At 37.2% G+C, this 15,665-nt stretch overlaps 2 protein-coding genes across 4 annotated transcripts; one reads left to right on the top strand and one right to left on the bottom strand.

Moving 5' to 3' along the window:
* Positions 1-5,341: 5,341 nt before the first annotated feature.
* On the bottom strand, positions 5,342-5,914 carry LOC127666204 (keratin-associated protein 13-1-like). Of its 2 annotated transcripts, XM_052158985.1 has the most exons (2): positions 5,702-5,914; positions 5,342-5,653 (listed from the first exon to the last, which is right to left on the bottom strand). In XM_052158985.1, the coding sequence occupies exons 1-2, from the start codon at positions 5,912-5,914 to the stop codon at positions 5,342-5,344; spliced, it is 525 nt and encodes a 174-aa protein (XP_052014945.1). The 2 variants fall into 2 exon arrangements, with proteins under 2 accessions (XP_052014945.1, XP_052014944.1); XM_052158984.1 differs by having other exon boundaries at positions 5,342-5,914.
* Positions 5,915-9,072: 3,158 nt separating this feature from the next.
* LOC127666191 (keratin-associated protein 13-1-like) lies at positions 9,073-9,717 on the top strand. Of its 2 annotated transcripts, XM_052158951.1 has the most exons (2): positions 9,073-9,285; positions 9,394-9,717. In XM_052158951.1, the coding sequence occupies exons 1-2, from the start codon at positions 9,073-9,075 to the stop codon at positions 9,715-9,717; spliced, it is 537 nt and encodes a 178-aa protein (XP_052014911.1). The 2 variants fall into 2 exon arrangements, with proteins under 2 accessions (XP_052014911.1, XP_052014910.1); XM_052158950.1 differs by having other exon boundaries at positions 9,073-9,717.
* The last annotated feature ends 5,948 nt before the right edge of the window (positions 9,718-15,665 follow it).

Genomic DNA, 15,665 nt, shown 5'->3' with positions numbered 1-15,665 from the left:
AGACATTGCCCCCCCCCACAGCTCTTCATCCTATTCCCTTTCCCACCCTTCTCCCTATTCCTTTGGCACTGAGAGGATGCTCTCCCACCCTCTGGTATCCCCTTTCCCTGGGGCCTCAAGTCTCTACAGGATTAGGCACATGCTCTCCAACTGAGGCCATACAAGGCAGTCCTCTGCTATATATGTGGTTGGAGTTGTGAGCCAGCCTATGTAAGCTCTTTGGTTGGTGGCTTAGTCTCTGGGAGCTACTAGGGGTCTGGATTAGTTGAAACTGTGGTTCTTCCTATGGGGTTGCCCTCTCATTCAGCTACTTCGATATTTCCCCTAACTCTTCCATTGGGGTCCCTGACCTCAGTCCAAAGGTTGGCTGTAAGTAGCTGCATCTGTCTCAGTTACCTGCTGGCAGAGCATCTCAGAGAACAGCCATGCTAGACTCCTGTCTGCAAGCACAGCATAGCATCACTAATAGTGTCAAGGTTTAGTTCCTGGATATGAGAAAGATCCCAAGTTGGGCTGGTCACTGGATGACCTTTCCTTCAGTCTCTCCTCCATTTTTGTGCCTGCATTTCCTTTAGACAGGAACAATTCTTGGTTAAAAATTTTGAAGATGGTTGGGTGATCCCATCCCTCCACTGGGTGCCCTGTCTATCTGCTGGAGGTGGCCTCTTTAGGTTCTATCTCCCCACTATTGGGCATTTCCCTATTGAAAACCTAGGTAGCTGTATTTGTTTGCATTAATACCTAAACATTGTTTTTTCATTGATCTTTGCAGCTTTCTGACATCAGTGTTGTTTTTAATATGTAATGTTATGGCTTGATGGTATAATTTTGCATAAGGATATGTTGATATATTTTTGTTGTTGTTCAAAAGGGTTTTGGCTTATCTCAGTTGCATCCCTGCATACATTTTTACATTGATTTGTCTATGTAAAATAGTGGGCCTAGAAGTCCTGTTAAGATTTCATTGAATATGTAGATTACCTTTGGTAGGATGGCCATTTTCACAAGCTGATTGGTTTCTTCTGATTCATGAGTATAGAACTTTTTTCCTTTCTTAGATTCCTTTGTAATTTACATTTTTGTTGTACTACAATTTTCATTGTAGACATCTCATTCATTTCCTTGTTTATGCTGTGAATGAGATTGATTAATTGATATTTTTAGTGTATTTTAATCAATAAGGCTATTGATTTTTGTGTGTCAACTTTTATTTAGCCACTTTTCTGAAACTATTTATCAGCTCTAAAGGTACTTTTAATAGACATTTTAGGGCCTCTTATGAGTAGAATCATATAATCTGAATACAGGCAGAGATAAACTTCTTGTTTTGCTATTTGTAGCCTTATATTTATTTTTATTTTCTCTTCACTCTAAGACTTTAAAGACTATATTGAATGGGAATGAAGAGAATGGACACACTGTTCTTTCCTGACCTCAACACACATGCTTTCCATTTCTCTCTATCAACCATGTTGGTTACAAGTTTTTCATATATGTAGGCTTTATTATGTCAAATTATACTGCCCTATCCAAAATGTCTTTACAATGTTTATCATAAAGGAAATTTGAATTATCCCAAAGGCAATTTCTGCATCTATTCATGTGAATATGTTGTTTCTGATTTTGTATCTAATTGTGTGACAGATAATATTTATTAATTTAGGTCTGTTGAACCAGCCCTGTGTTTTTGGAATGAAGCCAACTTGGTCATAATCTTTTGGATTTAATATTGAATTTGCTTTTTCAGTATTTTATTGGGAGTATATTCATCAGGCAAATTGGTCTGTAATTTCATCTACTTATTGTGAGTTTTTCTGATTTTGATGTCAGTGTAAAACTGGGTTCATAAAAATAATTTTGTAATGTTCAATCCCTTTCCATTTCATCAAACACTTGAATAATATTAGTGCTAATATTTCTTTGAATTTCTGATAAAATTCTGCAATGAATTTCTTTAGATTTGTGCCCTTTTTAGTTTGAGAACATTTGAGTAAGGCTTCAGTGACATTACTGGCTACAGATTTTACAAAATTGTATTTCTTCTTGCTTTAATTTGATGTTATATGTACCTATAAATTCTTCAACTTCTTCTAGTTTTTCCAATACAGTGAAGTAAAGCACAATGGTTTGTATTTTTGTCCTCAGTTTATTTCTAGATCTCATTGGTATTTGTTGTAATGTCCTCTTTTTCTTCTTAAATTATAGTTATTTGTGTCTTTCCTTCTTCTTATTTTACTGAGAGAAGCTAATGATTTTTCCATCTTGTCTATTTTACCAGAAAACTATGTTAATGTGCATTGATTTCAGTGCTTCCTGTTGTTATCACTACATATTTTTTCTGATTTTAGTTGTCTTTCAATGTACTGAATTTAGGCTTAGTTTTTGGTAGAGTGCATCCTTAAGTTATTAATTTTAATTTGCTTAAGATTACAATGTAAAAAGTATTGCTATAAAATTTATTCATACTACTGCCTTTGTTATATAACAAAGATGTTGGTATGTTGTATTTTCAGTCTGATGTGACTCTACAGATTTTTTCATATTCATTTCTTCAGTATCACAGTTATCATTTAATAGTGTGTTGTAAACTCTCTATAAGTTGGTATACTTTCTCTGGTGTCTATGATTGTTGATAACTAGCTAATTTACTACACTGTGATTAAATGAAATGTTTGAAAGTTATTTCAATTGTCCTTTATTTACTGAATCAGTGCAGACACTTGGATACTCTTACATGAAGAATAAATTTGTTTTTAAAAAGAAATATATTCAATGAAATGTGCTAGATGTTCAAATCCCAGTGCAGAAGCAAAAGCAACACAATATTACTGCAGGCATAATGAAAAAGGCCCAGAGAATATTCAAGAAGAATTCATAGTAGTGATTTTATGTACATTCAAATAACTGAACAAGGCATAGATATACTCCAAGGGAACAAAATCAAATAACTGAGTGAAATGAGTAATCCAACTCAAAATAATAAACAAACTTCATAAAGAAATGGAATTGTTAAAGAAAACCTAAGCTGAAATGATGCTGGAAATTAAAAAAAAAAAAACTCAATAAGTTCTATTGAAACCTCAGTGGAACGTTTCATTAAAAGAATAGAATACATGGAAAATACAGTATTTGGACTCAGTGAAAAGCAGTAAGAATTGGAATATCCAGTAACCTTCAATGATAAAAATTTTAAAGGGATGTAGATGTAGTATAGAAAAATTTTGAACAAGATGGGGGAAATACTTTCAATTTGTGTTCATAGAAGGAGAATAATATCAGAAACTCCTTAAAACTGTATAGAGATGCCTATGCATCTCTACTGGTGCAAAAGGCCAGTAGAGTATCACATTTGCAGGATGATCAGAGAAGCATCATGATATATAGGCAAGATAATAAAGGCACTGAATACTGAAACTATATTGAAATATGTAAGAGACAAATATAGGCTCATTAGAATAATGCATGATTGCTGGATAGAAGCCTTTAAGGTCAGGAGTTCCAAGAAAGATATAAATCAATTTGTAGCTCTAAAAGAATGGAACTGCTAACCCATACTATTATACCCAGAAAAACTATCTATTAATTTTTTAAAAAAAGTATGAATTGCCTACAATAGAAACAGAATAATGCAATTTATGATCACTAAGTCTGCTGCTCTACAGAGCATAGTGGAAAGACTTATTTGAACTGAGGAGAAATATGAACAAACTCACAGGGACATGAGCAAATAAAAAACAATAACAAATAAGTAAATTATTAGTATAAAAAGACCCCCACAAGTAACAAAATAATAAAGATACAAAACTTTGAAGTATAATTCAATGATCTCAAGTTTTCAAATAGAAACTTACTAGCTAACCAACTGGGTTAAAAATCAAACTCATCATTTATCTGTCTCTAGGGAGTGCATGTTGCCATTGTCAGTAGACACTATCTTAGGATAAAAAGATGGAAACCAGTATTTCAAAGATATGGACCTGGGAACTAAGCAGTTGTAGATAACCTCACATATGACAAAATCAACTTTAACCCAAAACTTTCTAGAAGACTTTTAGGTCACCACAATCTTTAAAGGATCTTCATCAGAAGGATACTATAATTCTAACACAAAAAATCCACACAGATGTACCAAATTTCACTAAATAAATATGACCAAATTCACAAACAAAACTTAATCCCAACTTGGTGATGTGTTAGGTGGGTGAGGTCCACTCATGGCCACTCTTAGTTGCAGACCTGAGTGTCCTGTGTTGAGGCAACATGATCGTATCCTCAGTTTTCACCCCTCCCCACTCCTGCTGTGGAACTCTTCAAGCCTGGTGTACCTTAATACTATCTTCAGTCCATAGCTTCCACTCTGTGTTATAGAGCCTGGTGCCCAGGCTCATCTCTGACCCCTTCCTTTGGAACTTGACTTATGTAGTCCTGAAATTGAAGCCTGCCCAGGTCAGCACTCATCTTTCCCATGAGATCATGACTACTTTCTGCAGCAACTGGATGTTCAAATGGACCATGCACTATTGCTTGGAATCAGCTTTCTTTTCCCTGGTTCTTTTTAAAACCAAACTTCACCTGAATTTTTGACTTTGACAATCAGAGTAAGAAAAGTGACCCCCCCCCAAAAAAAAACCCCAAAAAGACAGGGCAGGAATAGTGTCTCAACTCTGGGTATTAGAAAGGCAGCATTTTTGATCAAACAAATTTATATCTTGAGAATCTTTCAAAGGTGATTGGTTGATTAATTTGACACTAATTTGGTTGAAAATTCATATTCACATATTAGACTTAAATTGTTTTCTCAGAAAATATGCATAACCCTGTAAATTATATACTATAGTAATCTGGATGAAAACAAGTACTGATGTTCAATTGTAGGCAACTCTCACTTTCCTGTTCCTTATTTGCAATTCAAATTATAATTTTCCAATTATTCAATTTAAAATATGAACATGCCAAAACTAAGCTTTTTGCTCTCAAAATCTAGTTGAATAAAGGTATTGATATTTATTTGAGTCCCCAAACCCATAAAGCAAACATAAATAACAATACCATCAACAAGGCATTGAGGTTTCAGATTGCACAAATTTATTTGATTAAAATTTCAGTTTTCAAATAGGTTTGAATGAACACTAAATATCTGAGATATATCTCAATAGCATAATATTTGAGGCATAATAGAGATTACACATTAATCTATGAGTCTAACAGAAGTAGATGGGGAAAATTATTAGTGGGAAGACAAAAGAAAAATAATAGAAGATGAATAGTGAACACGTCTATAGGACATATAGATTTTTTGATCTTGATATTGTAAGAATACAGACACTTAACTGTTTAATTCCTAGAAGCCAGTACCACAGACTGATCTATAACAAGAAGGTTGAAATCTCGTAGAAGCCACATATACTGGGTAGTAGAATCTGGATCCGTAACTCAGGAAAGGGTAGTCATAGACTCCACAATTCAGGGATCTGAAACCACTGTTTCCACAGCCCACTGGGTAGCATCTTCTAGAGCCATAGCCCAGGGAACTGCAGCTCCTAGATCCAAAGTCCAGAGATCCAGCATATGTCCCCTGGCAGGGACTGCAGGGTGTGGAGCTCCTGGGATAGTAGCAGGGCTTCTGGCAGGGGCTGGGCACCACACAAGAACTCTGACAGCTGGTGGGCACAATGCAGGTCTCCTGGCAGGGGCTGGGCACCACACAGGAACTCTGGCAATTGGTGGGCTCAATGCAGGTTTCCCGGCAGCCACTGCTGAAAGAGGATCTGAGCTGGCAGGTGCTGGGAGAGCAGCTGGTAGTGGTGTAGACCAGGTTGCTGGGGTAGGAAGAGCCACAGGAGGAACCTGAAGAGGGCAGGCAGCGACCAAGGGAGCGGGAGGAGAAGTTTCCAGAGCAGCAGCTGTAGGCCATGTTGAGAGGAGATGAGATGAGAGCTGGATGCTAAGAGGAGATTGTGAGTTTGAATGCCACCCAGTGAAGAGCTGGGCTTATATACTCTCAGAGGCAGGTGTGGTACCCAAAACGGTTACCCTTGATGCATTTGTGTGCTTCCTGGTTTACAAATCTGCAGATGTCCATGAATAGTTTCTTGAATAGTGTATTTATGGGTGTTGCAATTTTCTTATAGCTATGACAATGAGTCAGTCATGGATGCTATGACTGTTTTACACTGCTGCTTATTTATGATCTCCAGGAAAAAACAATCTCTTTTTTTTTTCTTATGGGCTGATTTTTATGTGATGTCCAAACGTTCTGAAGAATACACTCCCCCCCCCCCCATAGGAGGAGATGTGACGAAATTGCTCTTCTTTTAGTTAATGAATTTCAAGCATCACTTTGAGTTACCTTTGAAACATCAATTCTTGGCATCATTTCTAACTTATTATTATTATTCTCTCTGGACCCATAGCATTTCCTATGTACTTCCTTTGCACTAGCTAGGGAAGAACAAAATAAATAGAATGAGATTGAACCTAAAAGGCAAGAGAAAACACAGTGATTAAAGTCATGGTGGCTGCAAAGGCTGTATTGAAGCAGAGTTAAAAGCTTAGGACATTTTAGGCCCTTATGAATGCAGTCAAAGAAATGATCGAAGGGGAGCATTTCACATCCGAGGTGTCTGACACGGCCTGAGGTGGTGCTGTTTTGTACCAGCATGCTCATGTCAGTTTTAACTCTTCAGGGAAAAAGAGGCTCAGTTGACTATTGGGTTGTGCAGAAGCTTGGTTTCCAAGAACAGATCCCAGGGAGTGACTAAGTTTATGTAAAGTAAAGAATTTCTACAAGATGCTGATGGCGAACTATATCACAGGGGGCAGATTATGGTCCCTGAGCAAACACACAGAAGCTTTGGGGGTCTAGGGAACTTTTTGTTTTGTTGAGCTCTTGGGAAAGAGTATGGAGAAGAAAAACAATTTCAAATGTCTCCACAAGTCTAATCTTATACAACTTTGAAAGTAAAAATGATTTTTGGTAGATATCAGAATTGTGATACATATTTTGACTTCAACATATGAATGAGGGTTGAGAAAGAAAGTAATTTCAATGTGCCAGCCACATCTAAATAATATCTACTAAATGCATCTTTAATATTCTCACATAACCAAGCATATTTGAAGAATAAAAATAATATAAAATACTGGTTTAAAAATTATTGGTTAATGTTAGCAGAAGAAAAGATGTGTTGATCTATCAATTTGAGGAAAGACTATTATTTATGTGAAATCATGATCATGCATGTCAATGCCATGTTTTCTACACTAACACCTAAAAAATAACCTAAACTACTACAATATAAATATTCAAGTTACATGTTAAAAGCCAATGAAGTCAGAACATATTGATAATGATAGACAAGCAAGTTGTGGAAATGGTGATTGGCAAGATATGAACAAGAACATTTGGGTTACATATGTTTTTCACACTTACTTTTTTCCATGTTAATTGTTGGTATTGTTCCATTTGGCAGAATAATATCAACTAATATATGTATTACAATCACAAATGAACTTCCTTGTACCATTCTCAATCTATTATCAAGATGTCTGGCCTTTATTATCACTGTGACAACAATCATAAAGCTTTGGATAGCTTTATTAAAATTCTTAGGACCACATTATGAAATCAAATTGTCAGAGTTTGAAAAACTTACTATGTCTAAAATGAAATAGATCTTATCATACCCTAGATGATATTTTTTCCTCCAATGAACTGTTGTGTTATTTAGAATGTTGTTTCATTCTGTCTTTAGCTAAAGGTATAAAAAAAAGACCATATTATTAGTATGATTAAAAGTTATTTAAAACAATTGCATTGCTATGCACAAAACTGAAACATCAACACATTCATTTGCTAGGACTAAGTCATAATTGTAAAAGTATCCACATTTCAATTTTATTCTCATAAAGTGTACATGGTTATATGAGGGAGGGTCAAAATTTGTCTTAGCAGACATTATTTGGATATAGGTTAGATAAAAAGTCCTAATGAAACTCTGACTTTGTACTTGTTTAATTGTTATGATTTATTAAATCACATATTTATTATTAAGGTCTTATGTAACATATTTTGATAATTTTTCTTGTTCCCAATTACTTGCAGATCCTTTATATACATTCAATTTCATGCTCTTTCTCTTTGTCTCACTCTGTGTCTCTCTCTTAAAATATAAACAACAATCTAAAGGACATATGCAACTGAAAAAAATTACCAACTCCAGGTGACATAACCAAGAAATAAGTATCCATATGAATTCTCTGGTATCTAACAACAACTTTTTAAACAGTATAAGCATAATTTCATGTTTTTGCGTATTGTTTTCTTATCTAGAAGCTCCCCCATTTGAGAGGACTCGGGTAAGGGAGAGACTGGCAGAGTCAAATGCCTGTGATGCAGCCCCTCAGTTCTGTTACTTGTGATTACAAAAACTTCAGCTGTCTTCTTCTCTACCTGGGTTCAATCTCATTTGACATTTCTTGGCTTATATTGTTTCCCTGGCCTTAGAGTTAAACCACACAGGTAATGTAATACAATCCATACAGAATATTGTAAAATGAGAAGGATGGGACCAAGTAAGAGTCAGAACTTCAGTAGGTTCCATAGAAAACACAAAGTAATAATCCCAATTCATTAACAAGAAGGACAGCAAATTACTGGCATGCCACACATGAAGAAGAGTATTTTCCTCATAACATTCTATGACAAAACACATAAAACTTATGTCATGACGAAAAGAGGAAAAGGATTTCTTTTTTCAGGACATGATAGAATAGACATCGTTGTAAAACAGTCATGGCATCTCTGGCGTAGTAACAGCTCATCATCATTTACTTTAATAAACCGACAACACCCATAAACACGATGTACAGAAAACTATGCAAATGCAATGCAATTACAGAGATTACTGAGTTTCACATTTGTAAACCAGGAAACACACAAATATGCTAGGACGGCCCTGTTGGGTACCACACCTGCTTCTGTGAGTATATAAACCCAGTGCTCCACAAGGTGACATTCAAACTCAGAATCTTCTCAGGTACTACCAGTCCAGCTCACATCTCCTCTTCAACATGGCCTATAGCTGCTGCTCTGGAAACTTCTCCTCTCGCTCCCTTGGTCACTGCCTGCCCTCCTCAGGTTCCTCCTGTGGCTCTTCCTACCCCAGCAACCTGGTGTACACCACTACCAGCTGCTCTCCCAGCACCTGCCAGCTCAGATCCTCTTTCAGCAGTGGCTGCCGGGAAACCTGCATTGAGCCCACCAGCTGCCAGACTTCCTGTGTGGTGTCCAGCCCCTGCCAGAAGCCCTGCATTGAGCCCACCAACTGCCAGAGTTCCTGTGTGGTGCCCAGCCCCTGCCAGAAGCCCTGCATTGAGCCCACCAACTGCCAGACTTCCTGTGTGGTGCCCAGCCCCTGCCAGAAGCCCTGCTACTACCCCAGGAGCTCCACACCCTGCAGTCCCTGCCAGGGAACATATGCTGGCTCTCTGGGCTTTGGGTCCAGCAGCTGCAGTTCCCTGGGCTATGGCTCTAGAAGCTGCTACCCAGTGGACTGTGGAAACAGTGGCTTCAGATCCCTGAAATGTGGAGTCTATGGCTTCCCTTCCCTGAGTTATGGATCCAGATTCTACTACCCAACCTACTTGGCTTCTAGTTCCTGCCAACCATGTTTCAGACCAATCTGTGGATCAGGCATCTTTGGAATCAACTGCTAAGTCTTTAACTCTCCTATGGCAGTCTATGCTCTGAAGCTATTCTTTACTTTTTTAACCCTTACTAATATCTTACCATCCTTCTATTAACAGTTTCTTTCTTCTCCAAATTCTGGCAGGTTGTAAGATTAGTAGGTAACCTGATCTTGTCTAGAAGATGTTACTCGGGGTGGGGTGGGGTCGGGTGGGGCTGCAGATCCAGTGGCTTTAGATATCTGCCTAATTGATCTTAGGGCTTCCTGGTCCTAGGTCAAGGATCTTCTACCCAGTATACTTGGCTTTCGCTCCATTCCAACCTTGCACATCCAGCAGTGCATCTGGCAGTTTTGGATGCACCCATTTCATCTTTGCAGAATCACAATATCAAAGTTAAAATCTCGGTGTCCTTTGACTGTTGTTTTTGTTCTTATACCTTACCATTGTTCTTTCAACTGTCCATCAACTACTTCTTCCATCTTCAACTTCTGGCAGATTCTCGGATTAAACCTAATTCAAAAACATATGCTTTACTGTTTGTATTCTCAAAGATATATTTAGCTTTAATCCAAGAGTTATCTGAAATTGAAAATTTTAATCAAATAAATTTGATTTGTGCAATCTGACACCTCAATTTATTGTTCAAATTCTCACCATTTTGCTTACAGCATTTTCAGTTTGTAAGTCTTTAATAGTAATCATAGTAATCATGAGGATTATTTGCCTGGATAAGTGATCATTGTTTTGCACATGGGGATGTGTTAGTGGGACTAGTCAGTTCTGGGAAGGCATTCACTGACATATGCAAATAGGGTTCAAACTATAATCAGGATGGCTTGAGATAGGAGGACATGAATTCCTCCATACCCAGCAAGTTAACATGAGAACCGGAAATGCAAGCACCAAGAATATATGATATTCTATAATTCATATGGTAAAGTTTGCACACAAGGGAACATCTTTCTCCAGAATTTGAATATAGATTTTCAAACAAGAAACATAGTTTTTTGTTATTTATTTAATTTTATTTATATGAGTACACTTAGCTGTCTTCAGACACACACCAGAAGATGACATTGGATCTCATTACAGATGGTTGTGAGCCACCATGTGGTTGCTGGGAATTGAACTTAGGACCTCTGAAAGAGCAGTCGGTGCTCTTAACCGCTGAGTCATCTCTCCAGTACAACATGAGTTTTAAGCAGTTCTCAGGACCGTTAGCTGTACTGTGTTAATGTTACTATCCCTGCTTCTCCACTTTGGGATATTATTACTGCATCTCTAATCATGTGTGCGGAGAATCGAGTGAGTTGTGCTCAAAAGGAACTAGGGCAACTCGAGGCTTCTCTTAATTCAACAGAAAAGTCATGTAACTAGGAAAATTTGAGTTTATATTTTTTTGTCACTCTAGGTCTCAAAGACAACTTGAGGCTACACACCTGGGTACAATCCGAGAAAGAAGGCAATACAGGCATCTTGAGAATTAACGATTGAAAAGATTTGAAAAAATACTAATATGGTTTTTGTAAAGTATGTATTTTAGTGTTTTCATAAGGAAAACATTGGAAGACAACATTTCAGGGACACCCCCCACCCAAGAGGGCTTTTGAAAAATACATATTCTTCTAGACCATGGAACAAAAGTAGCTAAATTTCAATTTAAAAAATCTACCTTCAAAAATAAGGTATATAATTTAGTGAGTTATATCTATGTATGAATGTTTGCCTGCATGTATGCATATGGTTTACCTGAGTATCAGGTGCCTGAAGAGGCTATTGGATAGACTGGAATTTTAAGTGCCTTGTTAGTCATTACTGTAGTTGATAGCTGTCCAGCTAGCTTTGACTATTGAATTCTCCCTCCCTTAGCAACTTACATAGCATCCCCTGGTAAACTGAAAGCCAGCAATCACAGAGTAGGCTTTCAAATAAAATCCAACTCAAGTTGTCTAAGTTCTGGGTCCAAAGTCTATCCTGTGTTCAGAAATAGAAACTTGGCTTCTGGAAAGGCACCAAGGACAAAGAAAAAAATCAATATTGTTTTAGGAGTTTCCTGAACTCTCCTGAACAACAACTCAAAAAGGGGTTTCTTATTTTTCATGCTTAGTACCGGGGCTTTGTGATATATCTATCTATATCTATATATCTATATTATCTATATCTATATAGTCCATACAAATATATAAAAATATATATGTCACATACATTGATGCATAAATATACACAAACGTGCACGCATTATATAATATAAATAATTTTAGGTAAATTTTATACATATGCTTCTTTTTTGCTTTTTGAAATACCTTAGCATTTCTTTTCCCTCTCCTCTCCCTCTCCTGCTGTGTTGAGTACTCTTACTTCCACAGCTTAGTTTTAATTGGTTGTTATATTGACATTTACTTTTTAAAGTTATTTGTGTTGTCTAAATCTTAATCAAATACCAGATGAATAGCTGGCAATGATTTCATCCCAATTAGTAGACAGCTCCTTCACACAACTGAAGTTGTCCTTTCCAAAAGAAAATGTTTGAATTCCACAATTTCCTATTTGCCTATTGTGAGACTGACTTCTTACACTAGGGAAATCTTATCCAGGAAGTACATGCCTATGCCTGTGCCTATAAATTGAAATACATGCCTTCTTCTATCCTCTAGAAATGTAGGTGTGTCAGGTGCTGTGATGAGGTCCTTTCTCCATGGGGATTGAGTGAAGTGCAGGTGGGAGATGCTTCATTTTTCTTTAGGTTTAGAATCATTTGTTAAAAAAAAAAAAGTCTTTTCTTTAAGGACAAAGTTGTCCCTGTTACCATGGTAAAGGTCAGGTACCTTTACTTGCTTGTGTGGATGGATCTGCCTCCTCTATTCTCTCTCATTGTTCCTGTGTATGTTTTGTGTCAGTAACATACTGTCTTAATCCTATGGTTCCATAGTATATAAGCTGAAATTAGTAAGTATAAAACGTCCTGCCATACGGGTTTTCATTCTAGGTTGTTTTGACTGCCCTCAGTTGTATCACCACCTATGAGGATTTTGATTCTCTTCTATGTATGCTCAGTTTCCAAGATTCAGTACTCCATGTCCAGGCCCTCTCCTTGGCTGACTTTGGGTTGGCCTTCCAGAATTAGATCTGCTACTTTGATTCATTTCTCTTCTGATACACATTCTCCTCAAGTCTGAACAAGATAACTTCTATTACTGACTCCACAGTTTCTGCTCTGTGCTTTAGAATGTGTGGCCTGTGTCATCTCTGATCACGATTCTGAATTCATGACTTCTATTGTCCCAAGATGGCAACCTGTGTGCTCATCCCTCCTGTTAGTTCTGACCTTCTTCCTGGGACCATAACTTCCCGCTGCCCAGTTGATGAACTCCCAGCCAGTGCACCACTCCATGGGGTGCTATCTCCCTTTCCTAGTTCTTATTTCATGGAAACTGCACCCTCACCTCTGACATCAGCTTGGCTTTGTCTATTTGAGACAAAGGAATAAAAGCTACAAGAAAAACTGCATCACTTCTAACGTGATTGAAATGCCAACTCTTGTAGGAGCTTTAGGAAGCCACCACTGCTCTTGAACTAACTCTCTCTCTCCCCTAGATTGGTGTACTTCTCTTTACACATTGTTTCAAAACAAAGCTCAACCATGGTGCCCACACCACAGCAGGTGAGGATGTCAGCAGGATGAAGAAAGTTTCCAAGCATGAGGAATTCAAGTTGGGTGAGGAATTCCTTTCTCACACTAGATTTAAATATTTTTGTCTTTATGTGGAACCCAATAAATTTTATACCTTATTATTGATGGTGAAATTTTTATTTAAAATCTTTATTATTCTATTTTCCTGGATCAGTAAAAGATCATATTTTAAAATCTCAGGCGATCATCATTGTATTTTAACCTAATTTGCAATAGAAATGACAGTCTTCCTATTATTAATGACTCCTTCATAAAGGAACATATCCAACAATAACAAAAAATATGTTATTTTGGTCAAAAAATACAATTAAGGAAATATATTAATCTTTATTGTCTTCTAAATATGCGAATTCAGGAACTAAACCTAGCATACTACTACTACTACTAATAATAATAATAATAGGAACAATATATTGAGGTGTCAACTTGTATCAATTTATTGGATTAAACATTCCATTTTCAAGTGCTCTTGGATGAAAACCAAATAAGCATATATGTATTTAAAGAGTACAGTCAGCAAGCCATACCTGGGAATTAGACATGAATACAACCTGAGTGTGAACAGAGCCATTAATGAGAGGATGGAGATAGGGATACAGCAGGAAATCAAAAGCTACAGAACAAGACTTTGATAATTGGAGAATAACGAAACCTAACAGTCGATTCCACAGGACCCAGTACCAAAGCATGATCTTCAACAAGAACAATGGGAGACACTAGGAGCCTAGTGGGCTGGCTAGGAGAATTCAGAGCCACAATACAGAGAAAGGAGAGACTCCATAATTCAGAGATTTGTAGCTACTTGATATGCCAAGTAGGTATGTCTGGACCCATATCCCAACAAATAGCAGCTGCTCAAATCAAAGTCAGAGATCAGCATGGGTTGGATGACAGAAATTGCTGAGATAGGAGATGCTGGGGAGGTTGCAGAACGTCTGGCAGGGTCCAGATAACACACAGGACCTCTGGCTGCTAGAGGACTCAATGTAGGTCTCCTGACAGTAAGTGCAGAGAGGAGCCCAACTAGCAGGTACTGGGGAAAGCAGCTGGTAGTAGTGTAGACCAGGTTGCTGGGTTAGGAAGAGCCTCAGAATGAATCTGAGGAGGGAAGGTACTACCTAAGGGAAGGAGAAAAGAAGTTTCCAGAGAAACAGTTACAGACCATGTTGAGATTTGAACTCAGTTGCATTTAACTGAAAATATTCAGAATTGTAATGCACCCTATAGATAGGACATTTATATGCTCTCATAAATAGGTGTGCTGACCCACCTTTCATCTTGCCCATATTTGTGTGCTTCCTGGTTTACAAACATAGAACTCAGCAATCTCGCTGTAATTATAGTTTCACTTGAATAATTTTCTGTACAGTATATTTACATGTGTTGTAACTTACACATAGAAAATGCTCTGAGCTACTCCTATGTTTTTACCCTAACATTTATTTCATCAGCAGCAGCAAAGTTCCTCCTTTTCCTCTTGACACTGTTAGTGGTGTTTTGCTATAGGATGTTATAAGAGCAATGCTTTTACTTCTCTAATGAAGTTGAGGTGTGTTTCCTGAGGAATGTAGTAAAGGCTATACTCTTGTTGTGACTTCTCATTTCCCAATATTCTTTTTTTGTGGATCACAGAGAATTCTGCTGCAGCTCTAGTAGCAAAGGCACAAAATAAGCCAAGGAAAATGGAACACTGCTGAGCCTACGTAGACAAAGACAGCTAATGGATAGAGTTGACTATGTTCCCTCATAATTCTCTTCATGGAAAATCTAGAAGAAAACTATAGGATAAATAAAATTTCAAATCTTACTTGTGCTGCTTTGAAAATAAAGCCATTGTTGGTAGAGAAGAAATGGATATCTTCGCTTGAGCACATCATGTGAGTTTGACAATAAAATTAATTCAATTTTGACACTTATTTTTTAAACCTAGGAGTTTAATTTTAAACAGCATGCATAGCATGTATCTGAAGAATGTCCGCTAAGCCCATTCATAGCCCTCCTCACACATAGCAGTCTGTACTTTATCAGAATAACAACTAGTATGAGAAGCCTGCTTTAAAGATGATTACTTAGTGTTATTAAATGGAAAAAAAATGTGTTGATGTATAGATTTGATGGGCAGCCTTTCATTTGTTTTACCCTCATGTTGAAAAATATTTGACAGCCATTTCCAGAGGTAAAAATCCACTAAAAGCACTAGCTTGTAATTATTGTAATTATAGTTTAAATTTAAAGAGATGAGAACTGAAAAATAATGTCCTCAAAAGTGAAGATGGTGATAGAC

Source organism: Apodemus sylvaticus, chromosome 15 (genome assembly GCF_947179515.1).
Source record: "Apodemus sylvaticus chromosome 15, mApoSyl1.1, whole genome shotgun sequence".
NCBI classification, from domain to species: Eukaryota; Metazoa; Chordata; class Mammalia; order Rodentia; family Muridae; genus Apodemus; species Apodemus sylvaticus.
The sequence above is the reverse complement of the archived record's forward strand: the minus strand, read 5'-3'. Positions and strand labels throughout refer to the sequence as shown.

Bases quoted from the DNA above. Each gene is read 5' to 3' on its own strand.
- LOC127666204 (XM_052158984.1), bottom strand. From the start codon at position 5,914: ATGGCCTACAGCTGCTGCTCTGGAAACTTCTCCTCCCGCTCCCTTGGT.
- LOC127666191 (XM_052158950.1), top strand. From the start codon at position 9,073: ATGGCCTATAGCTGCTGCTCTGGAAACTTCTCCTCTCGCTCCCTTGGT.